Source organism: Lissotriton vulgaris, chromosome 12, assembly GCF_964263255.1.
Source record: "Lissotriton vulgaris chromosome 12, aLisVul1.2, whole genome shotgun sequence".
NCBI lineage: Eukaryota > Metazoa > Chordata > Amphibia > Caudata > Salamandridae > Lissotriton > Lissotriton vulgaris.
Genome location: NC_141700.1, coordinates 503,246,780 through 503,263,669, shown reverse-complemented (window position 1 = coordinate 503,263,669; position 16,890 = coordinate 503,246,780). Strand labels below are relative to the sequence as shown.

Sequence of the window (16,890 nt, the reverse complement as noted above, 5' to 3'; positions counted from 1 at the left end):
TTTTGTTGTCCTCCTTTAGTTGAATTAGCTTTTTATCAACCACACTTCCAAACAACTGTTCCCCACTGAATAGTGAATTAATGACGTTGCTTTGCACTTCTGGCTTGAAGCCTGAGATTCTAAGCCATGCGTTCTTCCTTTCAGGGACGCCAATCATCATTTGCCTGATAGATGTTTCTGCAGCATCAAGGGCTGATTTCAAACATTTATTTGCAATGTTTTTACTACCCTCTTCTACCAGGTGGATAGCTCTTTTCTGGAATTGTTCTGGTAGATTTTGTAACAGTTCTCCTACCTCCTCCCAATGTTGGTGAGCATGTCTGTTAAACAATGCATTTGAATTAGCTATGTGCCATTGATAAGCTGCGCTTCTTCCTCCTTCCTTCCTATGAGGTCCATCCTCTTGCATTCCTTGTCTGGAGGTGGTCCCACTACAGTTAGCACATTTGCTCGTTTTCCTGCTGTTGAGGCAATGATAAAGTCAGCTGGCACTAATCCCCTAATGTATATAGGGTCTTTAGAGGAGTTTTTATACTTATTCTCTGCCCTTGGTGTTATTGTCTTGCATGTAGCAGGCTCTTTGAATGCCTCTTTCCCCTGGTCTAAGACACTCGGCAGCATTGGGAGGAATTGATTTCTAGATTGTGTAGGTATCAGTGTCTCTAATGAAAAACATGATAGTTTCTGCAGCTTTTTTAATCACTTGATTGTACATGCCAATGTCGTCTGGGGGTGATGGCCTCGAAGGATACGAGTCCACAGCCTCCTCAAGTGACTCAGTTTTGAGATCTTGCCATTGGAGGTCTTGATTCTCCGAGTTCGCCGATTCTGCATATGTTTGTTCGTCTTCCTCAACATCTTCCCCGAAGAAGTATGAATCTTCCTCTGCTTCTTCAATCGGTTCGGGTTTTTTTGTGGAATTAGTTCTTCGATGACCTTTCCGCCTTCCGTATTTTTTGTTTTCAGCGGTATCTTGCATTGTTTCAAGCTTTCGGCGAAGTCTTTTTTCCGTTGAAGAATATTAGCCACTCCAGCTTCGAATCTCTTTCTCTCTATCTCGGCCGCGTGTGTTTCAGGGTCGAGAATTTCTGCTTTCCGTTTTTCAACGGTCAACGACAATCCAGTCGTCGAAGTTTGTTTGGGCCTTCCTTTTTGTTTGGATGCAGCTGCGGTCGCCGAATGCTTAGACACAGAGGATCCCTTCGGAGGTCTAGAGTCTGATTTTAGAGACTCTTCTAGTTTTTTCGAGGTCGACAACTCTTTTACCTCCTTCAAAGTCTTCTTCTCGACTTCCAAGACCAAAACTTCTCTGTCCTCGTCACCTTCTGGCCCTTTGGTGACGTTATCTTCCTCCTCACTGGAGAGGCCCTGGTCTCACGGCGGTCCTTGGCCATTACATGTTGTAATTTGCTCGTCTCTGCCTTTCTTTCGCCCTCAATGTCTTCGGGGTGAAGACGGAGCAGGCGTTGCAGTCATCGCTCTGATGGTCCAGCAGTAGTCACAGGTTGAAGACTGGGTGCTGATCCTTTTGAGCGTATTTGTGGTGACAGTTCTTACAAAACTTGAACGGCGTCTTGTCCATTACCGCGCACAGGGAGCCCCCTGCGTGCGCATTGTCTGATCGTCGAAGATCTTGTTTTTCTTCCTTCGTCGAACTGCGGTCATCTTTGATTTAAAGCTTAAAGTGGAAGACACCGTCCTACAGATTTTTTCCTTGAATCTTCTCTCCAATCTTAGAAGCTCCTCTGTATCGATCCAGACCCAACGTAGGAAAAACAGAATATGAAGATGGCTACCAAAGGTGGGAGCTTCCGGAGGATGCCCGTTGACGTCACAGAAGTGCATCAAATGGTACTACGTCAACGCCAACCAACAACAACAAAAAAAAGAAAGAAAAAAGAGAAGAAATACTACAATTCCAGACCCAAACACTAGATGGCGGAATAATGCACAGCATAGTGAATCCAGAAAAGATTCATGCTGCAAAAGGTCTAAGACCCCTCCCATTCCTCTCCAAAGCCTAGCACATTTTCAAAGTGCTCAGGCGACAACATAGAACCCCTGGGTTCAATCGGCATTGAGCAACGTCGTTCCAACTCCTTGTTGTTGGGGATGGGGATTGAGGGGTCAAATGCACTGACTTTGGGTTTGACATCGTAAGAGGTTGCGTTGGCACAACAGGTGTCAACCCAAATACAGGATCAGATCCACGAGGCTCAGCCGGAGCCTACAACGTCGCACCCGATGGGGCCTCTCCCGACCATTTGGGGTTCGAAGGCTCACCAGTAGGGTCGGCCCGCTCAAATACGCTGCGCATGACTTTGTAAAACTCTTACTTGAACAGAGTTCACTCTGGCTCCCGGAAAGGGAGGGAGGCGCAAAGTCGACCCAGGCTCCAGCTCACAGAATCGTGCCTAGAGCATAGGTACTCCTTACCTCTCTCGTGGAAGGACGACAGCCGAGGTAAAGATGAAGTCCAGTCGGACTTCTTCTTATGCCTCTTCCCTGCGTGCCCAGAGGACCTTGAGAGGGATGAAGAGGACTTAGGACTCAGGGAGCATTCCTGCGACCTATTCTTCTTCGATCGGGACCAGGACTTCCATGAAGTATTGCTCGATGGTGTTAACTGCAAGGGCGACAAGGTCTCATCGCCCGCTCTCTCAAGGCCTCTGGAGCCATGACCAGACAGTCCGAGCACAACTTTAATTTGTGGTCGCACATGAGACGCCAGAGACAGACGAGGTGGGAATCGGTTACCGACATCATGTGGTGACAGGCACCATACAGCTTGCAACCTGTCTTCCTCGAAGACATCCCTCGCACACGAAAATGAACAAATTTCCTATTCACCAAGAAGTCGAGAATTAACCTGTCAAATAGCGACGGAGAGGTAGTTCTTGCCGGATAGGCGCTTAACTGACGCAGAAGGAAAAGAACTGATGTCCACGCGCCTGCGGGGCACCTATATAACCATCATAACCGACTCTACCGACACGGACGACGTCATGCGGAGCCACCCAGCGCGCGCGCAAGGGTATTGCACAGCACAAGTTTCTGGATCGAGCCTGACGCCTGGGAATTAAAAGGTAAGGAATCTTCAGCTAGAAGTCTCTATCAGATTCATCGGACAGTGTGGCAGTAGTTCGTAGAACTTGTCAGGTAAGGATCTACAAGGTGCGACAGCTTCAAGATACTTCTGGGTATTGCATGTTTCTGTAAAACCAACAAACACGACATAGCAGAAGTATCTCTTAGATATAATGGTATATTACCTTTGTAAATTTGCCATGGAGTGAAAATTACCGATTAAATCATTGTCAGCTTTTTCTATTTTTTTTTTTACTCAGCAATTACTTTCTTTAAGAAAACCACAAATTATCTAAATAAAATAACAATTGCAGAATTCTGAATTTTAAACATTATTTCACAACTCTTCTTATTCCTGAAAGCTACGAAGATGGTGATCTTACCACAGCAAACTTTTTGTTGATGCCATTTTTAAGGGTAAAACACACTTTATTGCACAGCATGTTTTCCATACTTTGCACACACAAAAAAGAAAATCGCTATATTTTGACTATTTTCTTGGTTTCCGCGAGGGGAATTGCCATACCCTGGGTATCTTTAGAATCTCCAATATGCAAAAGAGAAAAGGACTCAAATTTGGCCTGGGCAGGTTCTGTGGATTTCGGATGGCTTAAGTACAAAGAGCTCCAAACATCAAAAAAGGTCTCAGCATTAGGGAGGGAAAAGCCTCAGCAGCTAAGGGGGTGCTTGTAAATATTTCCCCGGGTGTTGCCCCAAATAAGGGTGTCAGCCAAACAATTATACTGAGTTCAGTAAATTCAGAATATCAGCAAGTTCATAACAGAATTTGAAGCAAACAAAGGCCTTATGATAATCAACTACAGTGACAGTGAAAAGGAGTTAACATATAGAATGTTGGTAGGAATATAAAATAGATATTCGGGTTAAGTAATAACAGATACGAGAAGTAACTGCTGCTAAAAGAATCCAATTAATTCCATTATGTCAACTGGGATTTAGCGGCACAGTACGCAAAGTGAAACACAACCGCAACTTAATATGCAACACATCACTCTTTACACAACAAAACAAAAACCGCTATGAGGAAAAGAACGAAAGTGGACCGAGTAGGGCAACTGTCAGTTAATAATTTTGGTGAAAAAATAAATTATAAATAGGTGCCCATTAGGGTAAATCTAAGCATTAGTAAAAAAGAGCAAGAAAAAACAAGCAAAACATTTTAGTCGCATATTAAAAGGTTGCAAAATAAACCTACCAACATATTTAAGTTCTTTTTTTACGCACTGAAGCCGAAACAAAAGCCTAATTGTTTGGGAGAACATTACACTGAAAAGCAAGACGCTCTCTAAAAGTCCATGACATCTAAAATACAACAATTAAAAACAGAATAGGAAGCAGACCTTTTTGCTTCTGGAAGTTCTGTTCTACTCTCTGTTCAAAGTCTTCTACATTGATCATTCTACGCTTCTTCGGCCTCCGGATTAAACCCTTTTTCTCAACAGAGTCGGGATCCCCCAGAGAGTCGGGACCCAATTTGAATGACCTAAAAAACAAACCAGAAACTTCATAAAAGTTTATTACTCGCAAGTCATGAAACCACAGATGCATGTAAAATATTAGTTGCTGGAGACCTACAGAGTGCTCGACACTTGAAAAGATTGAACCTGCTAAACCGTTATTGCTTACCTTTGGTAATATCCTTCCTGCAGGATACTGTTATTTATCTGGAATTATTCACCTCTTCAATCTCCTCCAGGCACCGGACTGTGTCAAGTAAAGTTGAACCAGCTCCGGAGCTAGTAGGCGGCAATTGACTCAATCTCGGCGCAGGGTCTGTGCCAGACATGACCTCTTACGAGCCATATAAGTGCAGCTGTGGCGTGCCGACAACAGTCCCAAGTTAGTTTTGAACAACCCCAAAGAGGAACACAAGAGGCCAACAGGGAGGTGGGCGAAAACTGCAATGAACCTGAAGGTAAACAGAGAATGCTAGAGAAAGACTCTTAACAATGGCACGTAACTTGTTCTCCTAATGAATACTTCAGTTTCCGGATTCTCACTTCTTGAATCGAAACCAGACCAGTAGATTTCCTGGTGTAGGGTCTGAGGAAATGGTTAAACCCATAAGTCCTGTAAAGCCCACATGGCAAAGTGGCCATCCCTACAGACTTCCTAATCAATGGAGTAATGTCTGCTGAAGGTGTGGACCGAGGCCCACATCACAGCACAACAGATGTCCAGAATAGGAACACTGCTGGACAATGCCAAGGAAGCATCCTTTTCTCAGACAGAAAACGCTCTGATGCCCTATGGATGCTCCCTGGCAGGAATGCAGCAGATCCAAATGCTTAGTACAATCCACCTGGATGCTGGTTTCTGAATGGCCCTGGTCTTATTGGCACAGACATAGCCAATGCTAATTTCAGGTCCTGTTTAAAATAGGGCACGCCATGGAATGGGGAGGTGGAAGGGCAGTGAAAAATCTGCACTTAGAGTATCCACCAGAAAGAGAATTATTGATGGTAAGTAACTTGTTCTGATGGAGATTTTTAACCGCAGATTCCCAACCTTAGATTAGTAACAAAGCAAGACCTTGACAGGTGCAAGGTCTGTGGAGTGCAAAAGTCTAGCAGATCCGGGAGGGGGACTAGATCATGGCTGTCAAGGCAGTAGTGTATAGAGAACATATGCTCCGATGCCCATGTAGAATCCGGGCATATAAGGGACAGGCACCCCTCAGGCCAAGACAGTAGTACCAGCGTTGGTCCTGGTGGAATGGGCTCCAAGACAATTCACCTGTTGTTGTTTGGCCAATGTACAGCCTATCTTAATGCAGAGAACTATCCATCGCAATATGGGCTTCTTCTGCACAGTCTTTTCTTTATTTGCTGCAGAGAACCCCACAAAAAAATATCAAACAACTGATAGTAGAATATAAAGTTAGGAGAAATTTAAAGCGAATGGCTTTGATGATTGTTAAGGAAGATTATTTTCTTTAACAAGCTGAATGATCCTCGATACAATCTATGTAAAAGCGTAAAGCTTATTTGAAGTTCAATCAATGGAGTACCTCCTCCTCTTTAAAATGGTGTGGGGAGCAAAGAACGCTGGCTGAGTGATGGATTAACCAACGTGGAAGGGACTTAGGACCTAGCAGAAAGACTGCCCTAATCCACAGCATTAAGTTGCCCAGAAAGAATTCTCATGCAATGACTTGATGTAAACTCAATGAGGAAGACAGTCTTCACGAGTCAGGAGATGCAGCAAGCAGCTATGCATAGGCTTGAAGGTCGTACTCATGAGGAATGTCAAGACCAAGTTAAGTTCTCACTGTGGCATCACAAACTACTTGGGAGAAACGAGAGTCAAACTTTCAATAAATCTCATCACAATAGGTGATTTGAACTAGGACTTTTGATCCGGCAAACGAAGGCCATAAAATAACCTGTTCACTGCAAGTGCTTGCTGGGCTAAAGACAAACCAATCAAAGTGGTCAGTGCGTTGAGCACTGCACCAGGTTACAAATTTATACCAGCGCACCTGGCATAAATTGATTTTGCAACAAGTGGCAAATGGAACACAGTCAATTGTCAAGGCTCAATCTTCATGCATGGAGAGGTCAATTGGGTAGATTAGGGTGTAGGAGACTGCCCTGTTGCTGAGACAGGAGATGCTCTCAAAGTGGTAGCTTGATTGGAAGACAGATGCTCATGCTTTCGAACTTTGGATACCACACTCTTTTGGCTTAAAGTGGGCCCACTAGGATGATTAGAGCCAAGTGATTCTTGATTTTCTTCAGAACTTGGGGCAGGAGAGGAAGGGTTGGGGAGGCATACAGAAGTTCCATTGTTTCATTCCAACCAAATGAATATTCATGCTCAATTGTTGGCACTGCGCTTTCAATGGTGAAGAAAAGAACAGGTCCCCAAACTTGTGGAAAATGCCCTGCATCACCTTGAAAAACATCACTTGTAATCTGCCAGATGATGTATACTCACTCTGTCCCCTCTAGCATTCATGGACCAGCCAGGTGGTTGGAAACCAGGAAAATGCTTACAAGCTCAGTCACCTCCAGGGACGCAAAGCTTTTTGGCACAGAAACCAAGATCCCACTCCACCCTTCTTGTTGCAGCACCACATGGCAGTGGTGATGTCACATCGAATCTGCATCAACCGCCCCCTTGATGCATATAAATAGGTTCACCTTGATTTCATTCACTTACCTTTTTTAGATAAGCAATGAAATGTGAAATATTCAGAGCAGACATTACTTGTAAAGACCATAACCACATTAGAGCCCCATGAGTAATTCAACCAAAAGATACACATATATATATTTATATATATATATACACACATATATGTTCAATATTCCTCCAATCACCTTCCCAATCCTGGAGCTTCAGCGAAGGATCACAGCACCACAACCGGCAAGTATTTCCAGAGTGCTTTATTTAAACCAAGGTGCAAACATGAACGGTAGAGGACGGTCTAAGCATTTCGGCTCCCAGCCTACTACTGGACCATATATATATCTACACACACTCACACTTACACAGACAATATATACACAAGATAGACGAGAGTGTGCAGAATCCCAACATGGAAGAACACATACAACTGAACATGATTCTATACATGGGGCACCTTTCAAGTATGTTTCCTGAAACACATTTAGTAAAACTTTGTAATGGCATTTCATTTAGGCCAAAATAATTAGTGTGCTTGGTTGTCGACTATGTTTCAGACTCATTTGGCACCTGGAATTCTCTTCAGGACAGTATGATGGTAGGGACACCTGAGAACAAGAAAGCTACAGAGTCGATAATTATCTTACGGATACTACTGTTTGAGATATAGAATGTGGCAAAGTATCATGAAGCAGATAAGGTGAACAATCCAGCTTGAGGGCTATCATGGGTTGACAGGGACAGTGCAGTGCTTCCCAAACATTATATTTTGGTCTTTGGTAACTGTCACAGGGCCTCCACCGAGGACAGACGGGGTGGGGACATTAATGGCTGTGCTTTTCCACCCCGTCCACAGGACACGTATGGCCCCTTTAACGCGGCTTGGGCTTCCCCGGAGGAGGAGTCCACAGCTCTGACTTCATCATCAGTGAGCCTGTCAGACCCGGAAGAGGCAGTTAAAGGGACATCAGCGGGACGCGAAGGCGTGAAAGCCGGAGGAAGATTCGGAGTTTGGGAGCAGGAGCTGGAGGAGCATAGTGGAGAGAGCGGAAGAAGAACGGACCAAACAGGAGACTGTGGGGTCAGGAGGACCGAAGAGCCCGAAGGCCAACGATACCGCGATTCGCCCCGCCACGCTTCTGGAGAAGTGTGGCTGGAGAAGGTACGAAACCTTCTACTGCGCTTTGCCTTTTCACGGGGAGGGACTGGGTAGAATAGTCTGGGGAGGTCACGGGGCTGTGTTTTTTTTTCTTTTCAATTCACCCTCCTTATTCTCTACATTTTTATTTTATTGGATAAGTGTATGGTGGCAGCCCTTGGTGAATCCTCACACCCCGTCCCATTTTTAAAACCCACTGGTCCTTGAACGCAATCCTTAAAACATCTGGTCTCTCTTTCCTCCTATCACGCAGGAGAGAATACAAAGACCACTTCCCTGGAGAGACGAGACCTCGTCAAGGCCAGCGAATACAAGGATCGCCCTTCTCTCAACCCCAGAAGCAAGTCTGCCGAGCCCATACCAGTCTTTGGATGGATGTTTTCTTTTCTGTTTCCAAATAGAGACCTTAAAATCTAATAGTGTTCGGCCGGTCATTGCTTCAACATCCAACCCCTTCCCACTCCTCTGCGACAGTAACCAAAGTGAGTTAGGATCGTTTACTGGCTCCGCTTCATGCTACACTACAGCTGGAATTACAAATTCTACAGGAGTCGAAGCGCTCACACGTGCGCTTATCACAGCAATTCTTTTCATGGTGACAGTTTGGATGGTATTCCAACCATCTGAGTGAGTAATACAGTTTTATTTCATTCTCCCACATTTGTGTCACTTTCAAAGTTCAACACAGTAGGTCTAAATTAATTGCCATTGCAAAGTTTGACTATATATGTACTTCAGGTAGAGACATAATCTAGACACTGATTCTTTCACTTTTGAATTCTCCCCAGGCGTCAGATTAGATCCGGAAATTTTTCAGCAGTACCTCTGCATGCCAGAGGGACAGCATTGTACGACTATGTGATGATGTCGACTCCGGCTGTGACGTCAGTGGAGTATTATACGTGCCCCCCAGCGTATTGACGTCAGTTTCTTCTGTGAAACCTTCTGTGCCACAACGCGGAGCCACTATAGAAACTGGTTGTGGGAACAGTGTGCCAAAAAAGATCAATGTATCTTTGAAACAATAACTGGAAAACCGACAAATGGTATGGCAATACATAGTCAAGATTTACAAGGTAAGACCATATGGTTCACTGAATCACACAACTACATGAAAGAGCGATCACTGGTGTATAAAACCAGTGCTGAAAATGGGTAAATCCCTTACATCCAGACAAGGTCTATTAGGAAAGGTCAAAGGGTTCGACAAAGCTCTTACTTAGTGGAAACACTGACCACCGGTGTATAAACCAGGGTGGTAAAAGGATATACCTCTTACACTACAAATTGTTCGCTGATTGGGGAGGATGGTTAGGGGGGTTAAGGAATCTGTGGCTAGACTATGTCCCTACCAGATAATGTAATAATGAAGGTAAGTTACTTGTTCATCTGATAGAGAAATCTAGCTGCAGAGGAGGGTTTGTGAACTAATCCTACAAAAGTTCTCAGAGATAACCAGCCAGTCGAAATTAGCAATAGACCAGACGTACGCAGGGATTAGATAAAAAAAAGAGTACAAGCTCCTTTTAAAAACTGTGGCAAGGACCACAGGCAATGTAAAAAAAAAAACCCGCAACAGGCACGGAAAACCCCATGCCCCAAGGACAGCTGAATAATACTGTGTCAGAAGACAACAGTCAAAAGTAGTATAGCATTACATGACCCCCAAAGGGTAATGTGAGCCTATGACTAGACGGGACAAAGGCAATAACGAATACCCTGTAAACCACAGTTTCCTACACCAGTAAGGAAATATTCAGAAGAAGCTGTCCTAAGAACCCCAGAAAAAAAGAGGTTCCAGAACTCATCCACATAGAGCTCAGATGAATAAACTCATTCATCGTAAAGTCGGAAAGACCAACCTAAGAACAAAAACTGATGCAAATAAAATCTATCGTTGTAGAAAATGTCATTAGATAAAATGACTACTGCAAGGGTCCCACAATGCATAGAACTCCGAGACGGAAAGATGGCAACTATCCAGCTATGAATCTGCCATAAATACTGAACAAACAATGCCCAAATCTATTCAGCTCATACTGTACATTCATATATATATATATATATATATATAGCAGTAACACCAGCAGCATTTACTCCGATGAGCACCTCAGTGGGGGAGCAGGCATAGCAGAACCTCAACTTGTACTTGATGTAGGCGAAGAGGTTAATTTTTCAGTCAGCGCCCGCCTCCAAACTCTACGCCCTCGCAATTGGCAGGCGCAATTTCAACAAGCATTGGAAATGCAATAGGTCTCGCAGTAGGAAAGTTTGAGCTATAGGTGTTAATTATTTTTTTGTTTTTTATTTATGTGTTGTTTTTTCTAAATAGCTAAATTAATAGCTTTCTTCTTTACAAAGCCAATAGTTATAATTTTTCTAAATGTGACACCTCTAGCATTTGTAAAGCAACATGTTTTGTATTAACGGGACTTATATGTGACTTATATGTATTGATATAAAAAAAATCAATGGCTTTAAAAAACAATAATTAATACGTAAATAAAATGGATTTTATTTTATATTGCCAATAGCTTAAAGTGTATTAAATATATTTAGTGAAGATGCTGTGGTTGCGCTGAGTGAGGGTGAGGGGTTGAGGGTGAGGGTGGGTGAGGGTGAGTGAGGGGTTGAGGGTGAGTGAGGGTGAGTGAGGGTGAGTGAGGGTGAGGGGTTGAGGGTGAGGGGGTGAGGGGGTGAGGGGGTGAGGGTGAGGGGGTGAGGGTGAGGGGGTGAGGGGGTGAGGGGGTGAGGGGGTGAGGGGTTGAGGGTGAGTGAGGGTGAGGGGTTGAGGGTGAGTGAGGGTGAGGGTGAGTGAGGGTGAGTGAGGGTGAGGGTGAGTGAGAGTGAGGGTGAGTGAGGGGTTGAGGGTTAGGGGTTGAGGGTGAGTGAGGGTGAGGGGTTGAGGGTGAGTGAGGGTGAGGGGTTGAGGGTGAGGGTGAGTGAGGGTGAGGGGTTGAGGGTGAGTGAGGGTGAGTGAGGGTGAGTGAGGGTGAGGGGTTGAGGGTGAGTGAGGGTGAGTGAGGGTGAGTGAGGGTGAGGGGTTGAGGGTGAGTGAGGGTGAGGGGTTGAGGGTGGGTGAGGGTGAGTGAGGGTGAGGGGTTGAGGGTGAGTGAGGGTGAGTGAGGGTGAGGGGTTGAGGGTGAGTGAGGGTGAGTGAGGGTGAGTGAGGGAGGGTGAGGGGTTGAGGGTGAGGGGTTGAGGGGGAGGGGTCGAGGGGGAGGGGTCAAGGGTGAGTGAGGGTGAGGGGTTGAGGGAGGGTGAGGGGTTGAGGGTGAGTGAGGGTGAGGGGTTGAGGGTGAGGGTGGGTGAGGGTGAGTGAGGGTGAGGGGTTGAGGGTGAGTGAGGGTGAGTGAGGGTGAGTGAGGGTGAGGGGTTGAGGGTGAGTGAGGGTGAGGGTGAGTGAGGGTGAGGGAGGGTGAGGGGTTGAGGGTGAGTGAGGGTGAGGGGTTGAGGGTGGGTGAGGGTGAGTGAGGGTGAGGGGTTGAGGGTGAGTGAGGGTGAGGGGTTGAGGGTGAGTGAGGGTGAGTGAGGGTGAGGGTGAGTGAGGGTGAGGGTGAGTGAGGGTGAGGGGGTGAGGGTGAGTGAGGGTGAGTGAGGGAGGGTGAGGGGTTGAGGGGGAGGGGTCGAGGGTGAGTGAGGGTGAGGGGTTGAGGGTGAGGGGTTGAGGGTGAGTGAGGGTGAGGGGTTGAGGGTGAGTGAGGGTGAGGGGTTGAGGGTGAGTGAGGGTGAGGGGTTGAGGGTGAGTGAGGGGTTGAGGGTGAGGGGTTGAGGGTGAGTGAGGGTGAGGTGTTGAGGGTGAGTGAGGGTGAGGGTGAGTGAGGGTGAGGGGTTGAGGGTGAGTGAGGGTGAGGGTGAGTGAGGGTGAGGGTGAGTGAGGGGTTGAGGATGAGGGGTTGAGGATGAGGGGTTGAGGGTGAGGGGTTGAGGGTGAGTGAGGGGTTGAGGGTCGCTGCATCCCATCTTCCGTATTGGGGAACAAAGGAACGATCCGAGCAAGCTCCCTGTCGGGTCATTCTTAAACGCCCCTTTGAAAGCACGTCAGCGGCAGTGTTGAGCGCCAGAAGGATTCGCTTCAGGGAAGAAGAGCTGGCCGCTTTGTTTCGGCGACTGCAATCCAGGAATGTGAAGTCAGGCGAACTTGAAAAATAAAAGTCTGGAAAAATGAAATCTTTCTGCCCTAATTTCCCCCAAAAGAGCCTCCATTCGCCTTGGTCAGGTTTTACGTTGCACATCTGATAGAAATGCTGGATCGCCGTTTACAGGGGCACGTCCTGCCTCTCCGCAGAAAGTACGTTTCTATTTCCAGGAAATAAGTGAGCGGCGCCAGACAGTGATGTCATCCAAGAAGTGCAACAGAGAAGCCACCACCACTGGATGCAGGACGCGTGCCTCGTAAAAGAAGCAACCTAACCCAAATCTGAGAGATCTAATACCGCATTAAAAAACAATGGCAAGTAAAAAAAACAAGCCATAATTGCTGCAAAATACATGTCGGGCGGAACACTATGCTAAGCACAGATTTTTAGCTTAGGTGTGTTTAAGCAACGCACTTAATTACTTTGGCCATGGCCCTCTGTGAGACCACCACCCCTGTGTTTTCATCTCACTTAAAGCCCTGCTGGGGAAACACTTTGAACCTAGCCTGCCTCAGCTTTTAGCGTGTGCTCTGTGGCTGTTTTTCATAAACAATTTCATGTGTCACATCTTTATTGGCGTGTTAATTAAAAAGCATTGCAATTATAGAATAAAAGCAAAAGGGCACTGGCAGTTCAACAGAGCTTTCAGACATATGTATAACCATAGAAGGACATTAAAACGTTTGAGATGAAAAGTGACCATCATCTGCAAGGCTATTTTAGTGCAACTGAGAATGAAAGTGGAATTCGGCACCAGTTTTCAAAGCACCAAACCTTATGGAGATTGCATGCGCCGTGCGACATTCCCAAGAATAAGCATCAGCAGTCCGAAGTAGTAAAACATAAGAGTTCGCTGCACACAGATTCCTACCTTGAGTCGCAACAGCTCCGGCTCAACTAACAATGTAGAGGGGACACTTTGCCAATCAGCGCAGCTCTTCTCATCGGGCCGACCCACAGCGGGAGGCAGACTTGTGCAAACTAGGCACCGTCGAGCCCCTATTTCTCTTGTGAATCACACGTACATGCAAAGCACGCAAAAACTTCTTTGAAGGAACATGGTAGCGACCTATCGACTTTGTCAGTGACTAATTCAAGTTGTTCCGCTGTCTGGCACTTCAGAGCCATTTGGATAGGGCAAGTAGCATAGCGACGGACTTTAACAAAACGGAGGGAAGAGAGGGGAGGGGGGAGGAGAAATGCGACACGGCGGGAAGGGGAGGGGGCGGAGCGGGTCAAATAAACAAACAAGCCGGAGGGAAGAGAGGGGAGGGGGGAGGAGAAATGCGACACGGCGGGAAGGGGAGGGGGCGGAGCGGGTAAACAAAGACGGACGTGCACGCGCTTTTAAGCTCAATGCGCATGCGCATTGAGCTTAAAAGTCACGGGCACTGCAAGGAATCGCCACGATTCCTTGCAGTGTGGATAAAGAGTAGATAAGTCGCAATACTCTCGCCTTGCTCGATGCGCATGCGCATCGACAGGCGAGACCTAAAAAGGACAAGAATCAACAGAAGCCGCAAGCAACGCCGGAAAAATCACAAAACAAAACAGCGACAAAAAGAAAAAGCAGTTCTGGTGCAGCAAGAAATAAAAAGGGCGAAAGACAACACAATTGTCAATTTATCAGCAACAGTATTAACATCAGCGGAGGAGCAGCTGCTGAGCCTTGGTCTTACCTTTAGCCCCATATCAGCCTTTAATAATACTTCAACCAGGATTGACGTTTTTCGATATATCCGCAAATTAAAGCTGCGGAAATTTTTCAACATTAAGGAAGGTCTAAATGAGATTGAAAGTAATGTGAAGACAGCACCCAAGACAGTGTTAGAGGCACGAGATGTCAGAGGTCTCCTTACACTGCAACAATTGGGAGATTCCACTGGAAACACTGACACCAACACCACTTTGTCTACCCAACAAGAATTGAGGGAAGCGGAGATACATCAGATTGGGGCAGGAGCAAGCCCATTCAAGCCCGCTTCTAGTTTTATTCCCACCATGCCAAGAGACGCTATTGATTCTTTCCATGAGGTGGTCACGGCAGACCTCAAGAAACTGTATCACCAGGTGAAACATCGCAAGAGAATTAAAATGTCTAAGGAAAAACAATACTGGGCTCTAGTCACCAAATTAAGAAATGACCACCAAAAAATTTTTGTAGTTCTGATAAGGGAGGCAACATTGTCATCTGGCCCCAAACACAATACATTGAAGAAGCCAACAGGCAACTCTCAGAAGCGGTCTGTTATCAAAAGACAAGTATGAAACATTACGAATTTGCAAGAGAACAATTAAAAAAACTCCTTTTTAAATATAAGAGAGAAGGACTGATTTCTAGCGAGGAATTTAAGTTTCTTCTTGTTGAGCAGCCGGTCATGCCCAGGTTCTACCTTATTCCCAAAGTGCATAAGGGCAAGTCTCCAGTTCCAGGGAGGCCTATTATATCGGCCATAGACAGTATAGCAGAACACCTGGCACAATATACTGACTATTTCTTGCAATCCCTGGTTACATGTCTGCCGACATACATAAGGGACACAGGTCACTTTTTACAAAAATTGAAGAACATTGCGTGGACAGAAGATTCCTTATTTGTTACGTTAGACATCGAAGCCCTTTATACAAGTATAGACCACCAAACAGGGCTTAAAGCACTGGAACATTTTCTGAGCACAAGACCAGTGCACTGTTACAATCACAACAAGATGTTGGTGGAGTTTGTGAGTTGGAGTCTGTACCATAACTATTTCATGTTTGGTAAGGATGTCTACGTGCAAAAAAGAGGTGTTGCCATGGGGGCCGGCTTTTCTCCCAGCTATGCGTGTTTACACGTAGGCTGGTGGGAGAAGCGGGTCCTCATGGTGGAACACCACGCAGTGTTCGCAGAGCATGTAGGAATGTGGGTTCGTTATATCGACGATGTGTTTTTAATTTGGAGGGGTGACGAAACAAGTGCGAAAGAATTCATCATTTTTTTTTTTAAATATGTTTTTATTGCAGATTCACAAACAAAGCATCGAAGTAGGTCAACCTTCTCACTCTTGACATCTCAAAGCACATTCTTGTCATGATATTGCACACAGCCATTCATCCCACATCCCGGAGGCTGGGCGGCGTACCTGAACGTTCCATTAAAGATGTCACGATGGCCACGTCATAGAGATGTCCGGTCAACAACACAATTTAGTACCTGCATTTTACACCACCCAAACTCCCCCCTCGAATTCACCGCCGAATATAGCCAACCACCCATGGTGAGTGATGCCAGTATTATCAGCGCCCGCACTTTCCAGCCATGCTCCAGAACCCTCCCGTGGTGGTACTCTCCGGGGTCTATCACGAGCCAATATATGTGTGTACAAAGTATCATGTCCCTGTGATGCGGCGCCCTCTCATGCCAGTCTTGGTCCGTGTCACTTCAGCCCTTCGTGCAATGCGGAAGTCCCAGCCAGAGCGTCCATAGCAACAGCCCGACCCACCAAATGTCCAACCCTCTGTCCTCTGTTCCAGGACCCAATCCGGAACGGCGGACACCCGGAAGCACTACCTCCCGACCCCGGAAGTACCTCCCCCTCACGTGACCCGGACACTGGAAAAGCCGGAACCAGGAAACAGTCCGACGTCGGATTGAGCTTGTGGCAGGAGACCCCGACCGGAGCGGCGAAGGAGAAGGCGACCGAAGAGGAAGAAGATTGGTCCGAAGATTGGTGGAGTCCACCGGAGGTTGCTGGGGAGCGGCCGCAACTCAACTTGGAGAGTTGCGGCGGAGCGGGTGAGTGAATCGGAACCACCCTTGTAGCACATTAGGTGCAGTGTAAATAACTCCTTTTGTGTAGATAACCCCCTTAGGATCACGTCGTCACCCGTAGCACTGTGTAGATATTGTGCAGCACTTATTCACGTTGTAAATAAACCCTCGACCCTTCACGTCCCTCCACTCAGCACCCCTACTGCTTCTCGATACCCAGCTTGTGTCCTGTACCTACCCCGACCCTACTGTCCCCTCCTCACTTTCGTCTTCATACCCCTCACAGACCCAGGTGTTGGTAACAGGGATCCGACGAGAGAAGTCCGGCAGGACTAACGGCTCCTTTCTTTGTTTCTTTGTTTCCCCTCCCGGTACCTCCGAGGACATCCCCAAGACCGGAACTCCAGAAGAACCAGCTGGGCACGTTTACCGAACCCGGACCATCCTTCCAACCGAGGAGCTGTGGATTTATTTTGTTGAACATTCGAGACTGATACTTACCCTATTTGACCAGAAGTTTAGAAATAAAACAAACATTGCCCACTATATACGGCCTCCGCGCTTGGTATTCCGGTCCGCCACACCCCCACGTACACATTTGG

At 46.4% G+C, this 16,890-nt stretch overlaps 1 protein-coding gene across 2 annotated transcripts in view; it reads right to left on the bottom strand.

Annotated features, from left to right (window-relative positions):
• The window catches only part of CENPT (centromere protein T), a 1,372,670-nt gene that overhangs the window by 712,348 nt on the left and 643,432 nt on the right, over nt 1-16,890 (bottom strand). For both annotated transcript variants that reach the window (XM_086945259.1, XM_086945260.1), the window contains exon 10: nt 4,449-4,591. In XM_086945259.1, the coding sequence (XP_086801385.1) occupies nt 4,449-4,591 (143 nt within the window). The remainder of the gene's footprint in view (nt 1-4,448; nt 4,592-16,890) is intronic.